The following is a 16,608-nucleotide window of genomic DNA, read 5'->3' on the forward strand; positions in this document are numbered from 1 at the left end:
GCCCGCCAGGAGGCTGAAGTGTGTCCTGTTCCGGCTTGATTTACTCCCAGGTCGGGAACTTATTCGCTGAAAAGTCACCGCCGTCCAGCTTTGCCCAGTTTCTAATGAGTAACCTCCAGTCTGAGGCTAACGCGAAAGCGTTTCCTTACCAAATAGGAATTGGGTAGGAGCCAGAAAGGGAAATCCAGAATTGTTACAGTGGCCTCAAGCTTTTTAAAATTCGCCCATTCATTCATCTATTCAACAAATATTTATTGGTCACTTACTTGTACCCAAGTAAGTGGGAGGCAGCCCTTCCTCCATCAGCCTTGCCCATACCAACTGCTTTAGACTAGATAACTTGATAATATACATGACCACTCCGCAAGCTGCAAACACAAATGGGGGCCAAATTACCCCAAATGACACTCTAAGCTACAAATTTAAAAATGTGATAAAAAGTGCATTCATTTGCACCCCCTTCCCAGTACAGTTCTTTGGATTCATTCTCCTTAGATTGTAGCAGGGAGATATGATAGTTCCCGCCCAAAAGGAGTTGGGAGTCTAATGTTACTAGCTGGCCAGGGAGATAGTTGGCAACATTCAAGATAAGTGCTGCACTAGAGTTTTGAAAGACAAAATGCTAATGACAGAAGGAGGACAGTGGAACTGGCAGGGAAGCCTTGGAAGAGAATGGAGACTCTGTGCTGGGTATGGGAAAGCTGGATAAAGTTCAGAACTAGGGGTTAAAATGCTCTCAAAGAACGGCGTAAAAAACCTGGAGATGAGAAAGAAATAATGTGTTTCTGAGAGATGTAGGTATAAGGTAGAACTAGAATTTGATAACTAGTTGGAAGAAGCAAGACTTAAGGTTAGGGAGGGTAGGCACTGAAGATCCTTCAAGTAGTTTTAATCTGTTGAATGTGCTTTTTAGAAGGACCATTCAGGCATCAGTCTGGAGGGTGACTGGAGTGTTGCAAAAGTTTATATACAGATGGTGAACTAAAGCAGTGGCTGTTGGGTTGGGAGAAGGGGATGTAATTTTTTTTTCTTCCAGATACTGGGGATCGAACCCAGGGGCACTTTGCCACTGAGCCCTTTTTAATTTTTATTTTGAGATAGAGTCTCACTAAATTGTGAAGGCTGGCTTCCAACTTGGGATCCTCTTCCTATCTGAGCCTCCTGTGTCCCTGGGATTACAAGCATGCACCACTGCACCCAGCAAATGGGAGACAATTTAAAGATTTTTTTTTTCAAAGAGAGAGAGAGGAGAGAGAAAGAGAGAGAGAATTTTTTAGTATTTATTTTTCAGTTTTTGGTGGACACAACGTCTTTATTTTTATGTGGTGCTGAGGATCGAACCCAGTGCCCCGCGCATGCCAGGTGAGCAAGTTACCCCTTGAGCCACATCCCCAGCCCTAACCATATAGTTTGATGTTGATTTTGAAAATTCATAATGGATATGGGGTTTGGGGGAAAGGGGAGACATTGAGGGTGAGTCCCAGGCTTCTGGGTAAGACAAGGAGAGATGGTAGTGAAAAAGAGCAGTGTAAGGGAGACAAGTTTAGTTTGGAATATGTATGAGCACCTGAGGGCAACTGGACAGACATATGGGCCCAGAGTTCAGGAAAGTGGTCTGTGTTAGGGATACAGATTTATGAATTGTGGAAGTCTGTGGACATGTATGACATCTCCCAAAAACAGCAAAGAAAGAACCAAGGGCTGAACTTTGGGATAGAGCAAGCATTTACAGGTGTGTGCCATTGCCACACTGCCACTACAAGCCAGGCGCAGTGGCACACACCTGTAATCCCTGCAACTTGGGAGGCTGAGGGCAGGAAGATCACAATTTCAAAGCCAGCCTCAGTAATTTAGTGAGGTCCTAAGCAACTCAGGGAGACTCTGAGTTATAAAATATAAAAAGGGCTAGGGATGTGGCTCCGTGGTACAGTGCCCCTGGGTTCAATCCCTGGTACCAAAATAATAATAAAAAATAAAATAAGAAGGGGGTTGGGGATGTAGCTCAATGATAAAATGCCCTGGGTTCAATCCCTAATATCAAAAAAAAAAAAAGGAAGGAGTGGGGAACACAGAGAGGTGAAGCAGACAAAAGACTGAGAAATGCCTGTTTTATGTGGTAAGAGGTAAGCTTTGGAAAAGTAGTTTGGGCAGAACAAGAGCCAGATCAAGACGGGCTAAGGAATGACTGAGAGGTGAGGAAGTGGGGATGGGAAATTGGTACTGTTTCTGGAAATTTGGGGAGTCTGTTATAGAGAAGCACACAGCAAAGTAGGGACTCATAGTGGGGAGAGACCTTATAAGGAAAAATGATGTTACTAAAGAAGATGCAAATGACTCAAGCCTGCAACACTTTTGCAGGGAGTGAGGTGGGGGTGTGGGTACCAGGAACTATGTGCTCTACCACTAAACTAGTTTCAGATTTTTAAAAAAAAAAAAAAAAAATTGGGACAGGGTTACCCAAGCTGGTCTTGAATTTGTAATCCTTCCACCTCAGCCTTCAGAGCTGCTTGGATTACAGGTGTGTGCCACCATATCAGGCCACTTTTAGTTATACTGAGGTTCTAAGTAAATAATCTCAAGAATCAAGTAACTAGGGGCTAGGAATATAGTTCAGTGTTAGAGCACTTGCCAAGAGACAAGAGCAAAGATATGCAAAAGCCCCTAGCATCCTACAGTAAGGGAGAATTAAGTATCTAGAAGAGATTTACTTCAGAAAAAGGAGATTCATCACTTGTCATAAGGGAGAATGAAAGGACATATCGCGATATAATTTTGTCTGTGGTGGTTGAATTTCATGCTTGATCACATTATTTTTTTTTAAGTAGAAGATAAAGTTGTCTGGGGGTGGTAGGCAGGAGATCTTGATATGTGAGGGTTTAAGCCAGTTGCTCTAAGGACAGGAAAGGGAACTGAGCAGGGAAGCACAGGAGGAATACAGAGCAGCACTGAAGGTCCAGGTGTATTTGTAGCTCTTCATATTTAGTTGCCCATCCCCACCCCCAGTACTAGGGATTGAACCCAGAACTTCATACACTCTAAGTAAGTGTTCTACCACTGAGCTACATTCAGTGGTATGTATGTGGCCCTTTGTTTTACTTTTGAGTCAGGGTCTTACTAAGTTGCTGAGGCTGGCCTAGAACTTGTGGTCCTCCTGCCTCGGCCTCCCAGTTGCTAGGATTACAGGTGTGCACCACCCCACCCAGCTTGCTCCAGTTTTTTGATTATATATTTTTCTCCATCTCAGAAGCTTTGATTGATGAGCAGAGAAAATAGTGGTAGATAATGTTGGAACCGAATTGAGCTGTTAGCAGGGGAGGAATAATGACACATTGGTGGGGGGAAGGAATTGACTCTGGAACTAAGATGGTGGGGTCTGGGTAAAAGATTAAGAGAATTTTTTTGTTAAAAATTATAACCATCCTAGATATCCACCAACCTAGATATCTGGAATACTTGACAAACTATAGGATAATATATGAAAAATTATGTGGTTTTTCTTTTAGAATTGAACTCAGGGGCACTTAACCACTGAGCCACATCTCCAGCCCTTTTTAAAAATATTTTATTAGAGACAGGGTCTTACTGAGTTGCTTAAGGCTTTGATAAGTTGCTGAGGCTGAGTTTGAACTCCTGATCTTCCTGCCTCAGCCTCCTGAGTCTCTGGGATAACAGGCATGCGCCACCATGCCCAGCAATTATATATGTGTGGGGTTTTTTTTTGGGGGGGGTACCTGGGATTGAATTCAGGGGCACTCAACCACTGAGCCACATCCTCAGCCCTATTTTGTATTTTATTCACAGATAGGGTCTCTTGAGTGGCTTAGCGCCTTGCTTTTGCTGAGGCAGGCTTTGAACTTGAAATCCTCCTGTCTCAGCCTCCCAAGCTGCTGGGATTACAGGCGTGTACCACTGTGCCTGGTTTATAAATGTTTTAATGAGGTAAGTCAGTGTACGCTGACATGAAAATATTTCTAGGATTTGTCAATTGATGTGAAAATTGATGTGAATATGTAGAAAAACATCTGGAAGGAAATATACCATGCTGTTAAATGCCATTATATGCAACAGTGATAGAGAAGAGTGATAAAGAAGATTTGCAACAACACATGGAGTCATCATTGAATTTATTTTATTTTAAAGGTATCTATGTACACTGAGTAAATACACACTGGGGTTTGTGCAGTTTGGTTTGTTTTCCACACTGGCATGCAACATTTTGGCAGATGTGAGTGGGCAAGCCAGGTACCCCTTGTGATGAGCCTGGCTGTCTGTAAGGGATGTGGTGAATGTAGGGAACAGGAAGAGGCGGAGGAGGATACAGTGTGAAGTTTCTGGTGAAAGTTGTGCATGTGTTCTTATCTGTGTAAGTGAATTATATTTCCCTTACATCTTGCTAAAGAGAAGGCTGCTCCCCTGTGTCACCTCTCTTTTTATCTGCCCTACACCTTCACATCTTTTTAAAGTGTGTTCTTTTAAAGAATCATTTGGTAGCAAAATTACATAAAATCCCCTGGATTCTAAGGTTTCCTGCTGGCAAATACTAAGTCCACGGGTGTTCTGGTAACTTCCTTCCTCTCTGACTAGGTCTGGGACAGCATGGCTCATCTACCTTACCCCATTTACCCCATCCCTCTTTTCTATGAGTTGTAGGTTTGGTGTAGGGAATCCAGATTGTACCCCCTTCTTCAGAGCAGTGGTTTTCAAACCACTCTATAGAACCCTTGGGATCTCTTAGGGCTCTTCCAGGGCTCTTCAACTAATGAAGCATTTTCCACCAAAAAGAAAAAGAAAGAGAAAAAAAAATGCAAACTACCCAGGTCTGCATTATTTCCCTTCCCATCCCCCTTTATTTTTATTTATTAATTAATTTATTTATTTGTAGTGCTGGAAATTGAACCTAGAGCTTTGCACATGCTAGGCAAGCTCTACCACTGAGCTATACCCCTAGTCTATGTTATTTTTTTACATTGGAATTCTACATAAGATTTATTTTGAAAAGTGTTTGAAAATCACCAGTTTGGATTTATTTCAGACCCCTCTGATTTTGTCCTTAACTGCTAAAATTGCTCAACAGGTAAAGGGAGCAAGGACTCTTTCCTTTAAAGGACTCACAAGCCCCTGTATCCTGTATTTACCAGCTGGCAATCATGCTGAACCTCTTTCCCAACTTAGACAAAGCCAGATGATGGGCATCCCTGATGCTGAAGGTTCCTATCTTCCATCCATAAAAAGGTAAAATTATCTGGACTCCAGACTTCACTTCTTGGTTTGGGCTGACTAGTGACCTTCATCCCAAAAGTTACCTGAAAAAATACCTTAGCACCATGTGGAAGGAAAGTATAATCTGGAACTCAAGCAACCATCTTCTTAACTGTGGGAGAGGGGGCACATGGGCTCAGAATGGCTGGGGGAAGAGCCCTGGGTCAAGCCCCCAGGCTCTGCCACCTCTGGAAAATCTGCCCTGCCCCTTTCCCTAAAGTGCACTTTATACCACATAGGGACATTATAGAAGGAACTCTTTGTGGGGAACAACTTATACTGGAGGAAAGCCAGGCTCCAGTTTGAAATGAAGGCATCTGAAACAGCTATTTTGCCAATGAACTGGAAGCCCCCAAACCAAAAGGTAGAGATGGGAAGAACTTGTAGCCCAATATGGGAAAAAGGAATCCAGCTCATCGCTTCAACCTGAGGACACTGTGATGCAAATCACTTAGCAGTTTTCCACCCTGTTCAATCCTCAAACCCAAGGAATCAGTCATTCTGACTATACTTGCCCATAACTATCACCACAGAAAGATGAGCAGCTATTTGACAGACTGTGGGGAAGGGATCTGCCTCCTCAATTTTTTAAAAAATATTTGTTTTTTAGTTGTAGATGGACACAATACCTTTATTTTATTTATTTTTACATGGTACTGAGGATCGAACCCAGGGCCTTGCACGTGCTAGGCAAGCACTCTACCACTGAGCCATAACCCCAGCTCGCCTCCTCAATTTTTGAGAATATTTTTAACTTTGAGTTATGGTCATCAGGGGTAGAGAGTATCAAAAGGGGTTTGGACAAGTATAGGAAAGGTTCCTTGGCAAGCCATGGTCTCCATTTGGGAAAAATAGAGGGAGGCAAAAGGCAGACTTTGTAGGACAGAGGTAAACATCTGGAATCTCTTAATTTAGGTGAGGGCAATATTAAGAAAATTATATGTAGAATTTAGCAGCCCTTCCATTTTACCCTCCCCTGTGCTATCCATAAAAGAGAAGGGAGGAAGAGCCTATTTCTCTGACGTCTTAGGATGCTAAGACATTCTTCTGCTTAAGGCTTTATATGTACGTGTATGTGTGAGTAGTGTGTGAATGTGTGTGTATGTGTGCATGCACACATGTGTTTGTGAGAGAAAAGGATCACAGCCCTCTAGCTCCCATTTCTCATTTTATCATCTCTATGTTCTCTGCTCAGTGACTAACACCACTCAGTGTGAGACGAGTATATGAGAAAGAAGAAAACATTCCCCCGCCTCCCTATTGCCCCAAATAAGGAGGATAGACTATGCTTAGAAATTGCTAAATACATCATTAGATATTTAGAGAGTGGGACAGAGAGAAGAGAGACATAGCAGCAGCTTCCAATATATAGATACAGAGTACAAAGAGATACATAGTAAGTGAGAGAAGACATCAAACAGTACAGTCCAACAACAGGGGTTGGGAGGGGAGTTAGTATCAGAGACCACAGGTTTGCAGCATGCTGAGAGAAGAGGCCTCAGTCCCTCTTAGAAACTGGGGAAGAAAGAGAAAGAGTATGTGAGAAACCAGCCTGCAGCCCAGCAGCTGTGGAGGAACAGGTGACATTTGTACATACTTTGGTTTATAGTACAGTTCCTTTAATAACAATTATCCAAGCATTCTCCAGCCCCTGCTTCACCACCCTGGACCCTCTCTAAGTCCTCCTTCCCTGTTCCTATGTCTCCACTTTTCATGTCTATGTGTGCCTAGCATGCTATCCTGGAAAACCCCTAGAGAGGATTCAGCTTTGACACAGCCCAGGAAGAAACTGGCCATGTTCTCTCATTTCTAGTTCTGTAAGGATCCAAATGGATGACAAAACTGTATCCTAGTGCCCAGTTCTGGGCCATAAAGCAACTGGATAAGAAGCCTGGTGATACACAAAAACCAGGAAGGTGCCTATGCTAGAGACAGGGTCAGATTTATGGGACATTTTTAAAGATTTTTGGTAGTATGTGTAGATATGAGGAGATGTCATGGGTGTGGGAGTAAATCAAACATTGCCTTTACTGAAGATGTCTTAGTTTAGAAAATCTCTTTCCATCCAAGATTACTTTAGAGTAGAGGTAGAGGGAGGATTGAGATGATCTCCGAAGATTGCCTATTATCTAAGATCTGTGACCAGTGGGGGCTCTACATGGACAGCAGTCCTTGCTCATCTCATCTTCTGACATGCAGCAATGACCCCTAGTGGCATAAAACAGTACTGTGGATGCTGTTATAGCCAAAGGAAAAAGCATTCAGTACCAGCGAGGTCAGTGTTCATACCACACAAAGCAGTTGGGCTGATGTAGCCCCAGCAGGGGAAAGCAGGAGTTGAGAGGTCACTATATAGCAAATGTTTTGAGATGGTTAAAGAAATAAAAGGAGAACTAGAGGCTGTGGACAAGAAAGGAAGCCATCTGAGGCCAGTGCTACCTGAAAGTGCAGGTTATATAGCCATTGGTGTGGGAGGTTAGCTGGCTGCAGTCTCTTGGTGGAGAGGGAAGAGCTTCGCCTGGTCCTCAGCCTCATAGCCGCAGGGCAGGTCACTCCTGGGGGAATAGAGACAACACAGTCAGCTCCATATAAATGAAAGTATTCCTGTTGTGGCCAGTTCTCTGATAGCATTCTTGTGAGATATTGGCAAGGGCAGGTCTACTCAGACTTTACAGGAACACAGGGAAAAGCAGGGCCAGAGATATGTAAATGACTTGCCCAAGGTCACAAAGTTCCCGTTAGTGGGAGAGACCACATCATCAGATGTCCACAGCCCCATAACTAGCGTGGGGAGAGGCCATAGAAGGGACTAGAAGAGGGCAGTGTTCTGCACTGAGGTAAGAAGAATGCCTGGGATCTCCCCAACATCCAGGACAAGAATGATCCTCACTTCCTCCTCCCTCCCCTCAAGGCTCCAGAGAAGCTCTAAGTAGGGCAGAGGGAAGTTTAGTAATTTCTTTTGGTGCCATTCAGAGAACCCAAGGGTAGTGGGGCCTGGCATACCTATTGTCGTTGATATCTGTGGCATTTCCTGAACAGATCAGCATTGAGAACACAGGGTTAAAAGAAGAAGAAAGGATACTGGGTATTAGGAATGGTCTCCCCAGACTCTCTCCCATCCTAACCCCTTAGAGGAAAAGGTAAATTAGGGCATTCTATCCTCAGCCACCCCAAACTGCACCATTATTTTTGTTTGAGAAGAGAAGGGGACAGGTGGGAAAGGTGGAGATAGGCACAGTTAATAATAGGAGGAATCCACTTCTAAGAAAGAACTGAAATCTGAAGAGGTGTGTGCGTGTGTGTGTGTGTGTGTGCGCGTGCGCACACACAGGTGCGTTTGTGCACACATATATATTTTTTTGGTAATGCTAGGGATTGAACCCAAAACCTCATGCATGCTAAGCAGGCAAGCGCTCTTACCACTGAGCTACATCTCCAGTCATATGTATCTTTTTATTTAACACCCAACACATGAGAAAGGTTTAGTTAGTGTTCATTGTAAAATGGGGTAACTTACTTTTCTCATACCTTCAAAATTTCACTGGAGATTCCAAAGATCACTTACCATTGTCCATGTTGGCCTTCTGATAGGAAGCCAAGGGGCCACCAGAAGATGTGGCTCCACTGCTGGTACAGGAGTTAGCAAAGCTGGGTATAAGAGAGAGATGCACCCATTGAGTTGGCAACTACCCTCTACTATTCTTTTTTTTTTTTACTGAGCATTAAACCCAGAGATGCTTTACCACTGAGTTACGTCCCCAGACCTTTTCATTTTTAATTTTTAGACAGGATCTCACTAAGTTGCTAAGGGTCTTGCTAAGTTGCTGAGGCTGGCCTCAAATTTGGGATCTTTCTGCCTCAGCCTCCCAAGTCATACCCTCCACTATTTGTGGATCACTAATCCACATTTACCCTCAGCCACAGAGCTACACAACCCTCCCACCTCCTGAGAACAGAGGACAATAAACAGAGCAGGCAGAGAGGGCACAGTCCCACCTTCTAATACCTATGATTAGATTGAAAAATGTTTAGAAATAAAGATACTTAGGAAAATAATTTTCAACTAATAATTGGCCCAATCCCATGCTTTCCAGGGTTAAGAGAGCTTTAGTTTGAGACTCCAGCCCACATCCATGGTCACTCACTACACATCTGAGGTGGAACTAGGTGTGGCCTGCAGGTACAAATTCTGATAGTTCTGGAAGAGGCTGTTGGTGTAACTGATGCACTCAGGGCTCCGGGTGCCATAGGGGTTGGTGGGAGAGGATGCTGGATAGTGGCCAGGCCGCACAGGTTTGGCTGTGAAGAGAGGAAATGACCATGAGGTTGCTGTTACCCTGGTTCCTGAAGTCATTTTGCTGGGGCTAAACCAAGTTGCTTGTAACATAATTCATCACTTATTTCTTTTTGGGGGGTGGTCAAAGTTAGGGTCTAGAAACAATACTCTAGCTGCTTGGCACACAGGAATTTTCTGAATTTGCTTCAGGTTGTATTCCCAGCACTCATGATGACATCTACTCACCAATCTGGGCAGAATGGCCCCTCTTTCCAGAGCTCTTGTACCGAACAGCTTCCTTGATGCGGTCTACCTCCTGCTGGTACCGGCGCTTGTCCTTCATGGCGCCCTCCTTGGCCTCCTTCAGTGCACCCTCCAGGGCCTTAACTCTCTCAGCCGTAGCCCTAAGTCGTTTTTCCAATTTAGGAAGCTCACAACGCAGATCTGCATTGTCACGTACCAGCTGTGGGGTGAGCCAAAGGGAAGAGGCCAAAATAAAGGGGAGTGACCCAAAATTAAGTCACCCAGTGGTGTGTGGGGTGAGGGGTAGGGAAAGAGAATAAAGAAAAATAAAGAGTCAAAAAGCCTTATTCCCTTTATGTAATGTGCTATTCTATCCAGTTCTTTCCTTCATACATCATTTTCTAGGCAGCAAAACTTGGCATCTCTACTATGGCCCAGAACTCTGCCTAACCCGGAGAACTCCCCTCCACCATATCTCATAGTTTATGCCAGATCAACAGCTTCAGGGCCCCCATGGGGATGAGGTACCCCCTTCCCCAGAGATGGATGTGTGGGCATGCAAAAGGCAAGGCAGCAAGAACATGGCCACAGTCTGGAGAATGGGTGCAGGCAGTTGCAGTGCAGAGCAGGGGCATAAGCTGGAATTCAGGAGTCTCCACACACATCCATATACACATGGTGACCCATAGGAAGGAAAGAAAATGTTTGAGGTCTCACAAACATTTGTGCTTATTCCCTTCACGTTCAAGGACTTTCTGGGTTGTCCCTCCCCCCATTTAAATTAAGCTACACTGTGATAGCAACCACCTTGCAGCCAAAAAAGACTCCCTAATCCTTCCATACAGTGACTGGGGGCACTACAGACTGCTAAAGGAGCAGGGCCTTGTAGGATATCAGGCAAGTCGGCATAGCAGGGAACACTGAGAGTACCGGGGAAGAGCTAGAACCTTCCATGCAGCTTTAATATGGACAATTTAAGGATTATAATCAATGTTTTGTTGTGATAATATTTAGCTTAATTGGCACTATGGCTGTGGTCCTGGCGATTAAGATTCTGAGAAGTTTTTTACATCTTTTTTTTCTCAGTAGACTCTTGTCTATTGAGGTAGGATACTGTGGTAAGTTCTCTGTTCTTCAGGGGAGCAGTGTTTGATCTTTAGGACTTAGAAAAGAGGCAGAAGTGTCAATGAGGGAAAAGGAAATAGTCTCTAGTTTTTTCTTGTTTGTTTGTTTTGGGGAAGGGTATTAAGAAATTTAATATACATTTGGACAGAGAGGTAAAGTGAACACACAGGAATGAAATTAGAATGACAGAACTGATTAAAAATGTTTCCTGGCTGTCCTTCAACTTTTCAATAATGTTGTTACATTGTTTTATAATAAGGTAAGGAAAGAAAGATGGTAGTAAAGTCCTCTGAAGACCCAAATAAAATCAATAAACCCAGCAGATTACCACTGAGCTGCAGGTTTGGAAATTCTTTACAAAAAAAGATATACTATTTACTATGTAAACTGGGCATCATACTGGAAAGAAAGAAGGCTAAGTTCTAGGCTAGTGAGAATATGAGTTAGCTAGAATTTTAAGGAGGATTTGGGGTGGGGTACTAGGGATTGAATCCAGGGAAGCTTTACTACTGAACTATTATCTCCAGCCCTTTTAATTTCTTAATTTTCAGACAGGGTCTCCCTAAATTGCCCAGGCTGGCTTTGAATTTGCAATCCTCCTAACATAGCTTCCCCAATAGCTGGGATTACAGGTGCCACTGTGCCAGCCTTAAGGTAGATTTAAAAGGAAGAGAAGAAGTCTGGATTGGATTTCCAAGGGCTTTGCATATGCTACGCAAGTGCTCTACCACTGAGCTATAGGCCAGCTACAGGGTTAGAGTTTCTTTTACAAATCAATTTGAAGAAGGCCCAGGAGACCTTGGAGGGTCTCCAGGCTCAGCTCCTTGTTACTAGTGCAGGTGCTCCTGCTGTGCACACACCAAACATTTCCTGTCCTGACTCCTCTGGACTGCCCTTTCACCTCCCCAGCCCATACCTTTGAAACCCAGTCTTCCACCTAAGGAACCGCAGCAAGAAGGAGGGGGACAGAGAGGCAGCAACTTAATACACAGGAGTTCTGACTGGCTCCAACCAGGGGCTGGTTGAGCCATCTTGAACACATCATTTAATGTCCTATATGCCTGCCCCGGGTCTATGTAGATGTAGCTTCCTTCATGGAAGAAAGCCCAATTCCCTTATTTTTCTTGTCTCCCTGCATTCCCTCTCTAGCTAAGATCTGACATACTAATATTCCTCTTTTCTTTTCCTTCTTAAGTCTACTACTGAGCTACACCCCCAGTCTTCTGCTATCCCTCTTGTACAGTTAAGGCCCTATGCCTCTTCAATCTTTGTCCAGTTCAACCTCTCCCTCCAAGGTAGGCCTGGGGAATTCTTCTCTGAGCAGAAGTGGGTCAGAAACTTTGAGAAGTGAAAAATAGAAATAAAGTAAAAGTGGGACCAAATATGATATAAAGATGGGGTTAGTAGAGAAAAGTAAGGAAAATGTGCAACTAGATTTTCCTAAATCCAAGGGACCACCAAGGATTTGGGTATCATAAGGGACCTGGCCTCAAAAGTTCTCTTCACCTCTTCTTTGCATTCTTACCTGTTTGTGAACCTTTGTAAGTTGTTCCAGGTTGTTCTCAAGAAAGGAAATTTTCTGTTTTTGGGAATGAATCCCCCCACTGTCCTCGGGCTCCATTTCTGCACTCTGCTTAGAGATGGAGAGAAAGATGTGGCTCTCATGAGGCTAACCAGGTCCCAACTAGGTCAGGCCAAGCAAGTTCCATAGGGAACAGCAGGGCCACAGAAGCCTGAGGAGGGGAGGAATATATGGGGCTGGTAAGATGTGGAGGATCTCACTCACTTTCTTGACTCGAGTCGTGACGTCTTGAACGAACAGCTTGCGAAGGTTGTGGAGGGTCTGGAGTTCCCGGGCCTGGAAAAAATGATGGAAAATTGGGGATAGCCAGATACCAGGTCTGCCTACACCCTCCAAAATTATTGGAAACTTCAGTCTATACAGTCAAGTGTCACTCAGCCCTTAGGAAAAAATGTGTCCTGATTATGCCACAAACTAACTACAAAGGAGAAAGAGCAATGTGGTGAGGAAGAAATTGATGTAGGAGATGCAGCCCTCCATACCCTGTTAACTTGGTACAGAAGGAAACCACTCACAACTGTCTCCTCCAGACCTTTGAGGTCCTGCTTGGACTGCTCATGTCGCTCGTACAGAAATCTGCAGCAAAAGAAAAGGAGAAGTTAGAAAACAGAAAAATCCTTCAGGACTCTCCTCCTCTCACCTTCCTACTCCCCATTCCTTTTATCTCTATTTTACTATTATTTATTATATAAGTTGCTCATGTTTACTGTGCAAAAATCAGAAAAGAATTTTAGAAGAGAGTTAAGAGGAGTTTTTATAAAAAGCCATGATTCTACCACTTACAGAGGAAACCATCATGAAGCCTGGTATCCATCTTTGCATACTATTTTAAATAAAAAATTATTTTGAATAATTATTAAATAAAAATATCAAATATCAATATAAAATAAAATATTAAATAAAATTATTTTGTGGGGCTGCGGTTTTAGCTCAGTGGTAGAGTGCTTGCCTAGCATGTGTGAGGCTCTGGGTTCCATCCTCAGTACCACATAAAAGTAAATAAATGTGTCTATTTCTAACTAAAAAATAAAATCACTGTAAAAATTTTTTTTTTCGTACTAGATATGTATTAGATAGAGGGTCCCAGGGGCCCTCTATCACTGAGCTGCACCTCTAACCCTTTTTATTTTAGGATAAGTTCCCACTAAGTTGCCCAGGCTGGCCTTAAAGTTGCCATCCTCCTGCCTTAGCCCTCCCAAGTAGCTTGGCTCCCTGCTTATATACTATTTTTTCTAGGCATATATATCCATATAAATTTTTATGAGATTAGATCATTCAAACTGCTTTGTAACCTGATTTTCACACTTAACTCAACACTTCAAGCCACTTTCCATCCATGTCAGGTTATCCACAGCAGTTGTCATTTTTGGTGGTCTCCATTTTTCTAAACCTTCCCCACCCCATTATATTTGCTTCTTGTGAGTCACTGCATCACATCTATGTGTGTGTCCTGCCTCTGCAAATGCATCTGAGCAGTTAAGAGCCTACATGGCCGCTGGCCTGCCAGCAAACTCCTCACTCACGTCAGCTCCTGAAGCTTGGTGCTCTTCTCATGTTCTTCATTCTTCAGCTTCTCATAGTCAGCCTGAAGTTTCTCCAGCTCTAACTGGAGCTTCTGATTCAGGCTACAGAGGGTCAGGGACATTGGAGAGAAAAAGAGATGTTAATGAACAGGAAGGACAGACCAGCCCCTCAAACTTGTGCTTTCTTCTTGCATGAGGGAGTCCAGTTAGAACTAATGCATCTACCTTCAGATATCAGGGGCAGACACAGGTCACACTTCCATGACAGTAAAGAACCCTGAGCTATCTAATAAGGCCAAAAAAGATAGGGATTAGTCTTTAATGCTTCTATCTTCTGAATTTGGGCTGTGAAGTTATATGATTGTTGAGGGAATGACACATGGAATTTAAAGAACCTGGGGCTGGGACTGTAGCTCAGTGGTAGAGCACTTGCCTAGCATGAGTGAGACATGGTATTTGATCCTAAGTACCACATTAAAAAAAAATACATAAAGTTATAAAAAAAATTAAGAAAAAAAAGAAAGAAATTAAAAAACCTGATCCAGAAGGATCATTTGAGTAGGCACAACAAGGTAAGTGGGCCCAATGGAGACTGGAGCCACCCTCAGGGATCCTTACTCTTTAAGCTCATCAATAGTCTTCTGCTTTTCATTGATCTCATCCCTGAGCCGGGCCAGCTGTCGGTGATGGGCCTCCCGGTGACTTTCCATCTGCAGCTCCAAGGCCTTCTGCAAACAACCCCACCCCATGCTCAGAGTCAGACTCCCAGACATGAGTTTCATGAGGGCCAGCATAGCCCTGGCCCTGCCAAGCCCCAGTTGCCCCCCCACCCTCCCCACTCACCTTCACTTCATCTGCATCCTGAGTGTCTGGCTCTTTGTCCTTCAAAGCCACTTCATTAACAGTTTCTAGGGGGAAAGGGGAAGATAGCTTCCATCAAAACTACCTCCTTCAGAAAAAAATTTATGTTGTGACCAGCATTCCAGGCAGGTTAGGGGATGGACCCACAGGGAAGTTCTTCTAGTTAGGACAGTCCAATTTGATACAGCAGGGACATAAAACAAGGGAGGGTATATGATGCTCATAAAATGACCTATATGCAAAAGCCTGACTAAATAATATATGCGTTCAGGCTGATGCTTTGGGTGAGTGGTTGCTGGGTGGTTTCTTCTGATGTGTGCGACCTTCCCTCCCTGACCCTTTGGAATCTCAGATTCCAGGATGGCTATGATACAGGTCTAAGAAGGCTTTACCCTGAGCCTGGAGCTTGGCCAATTCATCACTCAAGGAGTCATAGGACTCTTCCAGGTGTCGCTTCTTCAGCTCCACACTCTGCATGTATTCCGTTAGTGAGCGGATCTTAGCCTCATGCTGGTAGAAGAAGGATGGGGAGAGAAAGGAAACAAATGGAGCAAAGCACACAACTCTAGGCAGCACCAACTTCCATAAACTCATGCTCTACTCCCAAGTCCTCCCTTCCTGCTGCACCTTCCATGAGGATGTAGGGCTGGGAGCCATTCCCATGGAGACTCTTCCTTCAGAGCCTCAGCTCAGAAAGCAATACCGCCTGAGTCTCCGCTTCTTGACCCCGGATCCTACTCCCTGCCACCCAGCTCTTCTGTTCTTGACTTCCATAGAATGCTGATATTAAGGTGAGTATTAGGAGTTTTACCTATAACCACACAATATCCTTCTCTCTCCTACATCATCAAAAGGTTCTCAATCTCAGGTAGTCACCTGTGAGATGAGGAGCTGGCAGGATGAGAGCTCCCGCCCAGTCACTTCCATCTTGCGATGACATTCCACCTGGAGGTTCTCTAGCTGCCGACACCGCTTGACTACAGATTTGACCTCCGACTTGATTTTGCTGATGTAGAGTCTGGCCACGGTGAACTCTTCCTCGATGGCCCCACTGATCTCCACCGGCTGAGGGTGGGCAGAGGAGGAAGAGATGCTTCTCTGCAGTAGAGAAGCCTTTACCCGCTCCCTTCCACCTTCTGCACAAATCCACATGCCCAGGGATTCAAGTAGGACAAGTATTTCCCAAGGACCTTTACCAGCTATCCTGGTATTTCACACTAAGGCCCTCTATCTACATTTAAAGATAATCCCCCTCTTCCACCTTAAAAAGCAATATGATTTTCTGTTTCTTCCTTTCCATTTATTTATTTTATTTTGAGGCAAGATATCATCATGTTGTCCAGGCTAGTCTTAAATTCCTGGACTCAAATGATCCTCCTTCCTCAGCCTCCCAAGTAGCTGGGACTACTGACACTTACCACCATACCCAGCTTGATTATTTTTTTATAGACCAACTGATCTACTTGATTACTCAGGTCAGTCATTCTCACTGACTGACATATTTGCATATGTCATTCCTAACTCTGTGCCCCACTTCTTGATCCTGCCACTGGCACACCTCACTTGTTTGTTTGTACCCTTTAGAATGCATCTTTTCAGTGGAGGCTATGCAAACCTCTGTTTGTTTTCCTGAGTCTAGACTGAAGGCACGCACATTTCTAGGCAATTTGGGCCACCTTTTTCAGTGTCTCAGAGGGTCTGGATTGTCCCACCAGTGCCCAGTGCAAAAATGACCTGAA

At 44.0% G+C, this 16,608-nt stretch overlaps 1 protein-coding gene across 2 annotated transcripts in view; it reads right to left on the reverse strand.

Annotated features, from left to right (window-relative positions):
• Positions 1-5,189: 5,189 nt before the first annotated feature.
• Positions 5,190-16,608, reverse strand: part of Kif5a (kinesin family member 5A) — a 33,504-nt gene continuing 22,085 nt past the window's right edge. The window contains exons 16-29 of one of the 2 annotated variants that reach the window (XM_046466523.2): positions 15,746-15,934; positions 15,262-15,379; positions 14,852-14,916; positions 14,627-14,736; positions 14,009-14,110; positions 13,001-13,061; positions 12,690-12,761; positions 12,429-12,533; positions 9,782-9,998; positions 9,405-9,558; positions 8,825-8,907; positions 8,263-8,290; positions 7,699-7,814; positions 5,190-6,774 (exon numbers count right to left, since the gene is read on the reverse strand). In XM_046466523.2, the coding sequence (XP_046322479.1) occupies positions 7,736-7,814; positions 8,263-8,290; positions 8,825-8,907; positions 9,405-9,558; positions 9,782-9,998; positions 12,429-12,533; positions 12,690-12,761; positions 13,001-13,061; positions 14,009-14,110; positions 14,627-14,736; positions 14,852-14,916; positions 15,262-15,379; positions 15,746-15,934 (1,383 nt within the window). In that variant the 3' untranslated portion in view covers positions 5,190-6,774; positions 7,699-7,735. Of the gene's footprint in view, positions 6,775-7,698; positions 7,815-8,262; positions 8,291-8,824; positions 8,908-9,404; positions 9,559-9,781; positions 9,999-11,654; positions 11,841-12,428; positions 12,534-12,689; positions 12,762-13,000; positions 13,062-14,008; positions 14,111-14,626; positions 14,737-14,851; positions 14,917-15,261; positions 15,380-15,745; positions 15,935-16,608 lie in introns of those variants that run through there. The other variant, XM_058586129.1, reaches the window with a different exon arrangement.

This window comes from Marmota monax, unplaced genomic scaffold (genome assembly GCF_021218885.2).
Source record: "Marmota monax isolate L192 unplaced genomic scaffold, Marmota_monax_Labrador192_F-V1.1 WCK01_AAM20220418_F8-fsc00151, whole genome shotgun sequence".
NCBI lineage: Eukaryota > Metazoa > Chordata > Mammalia > Rodentia > Sciuridae > Marmota > Marmota monax.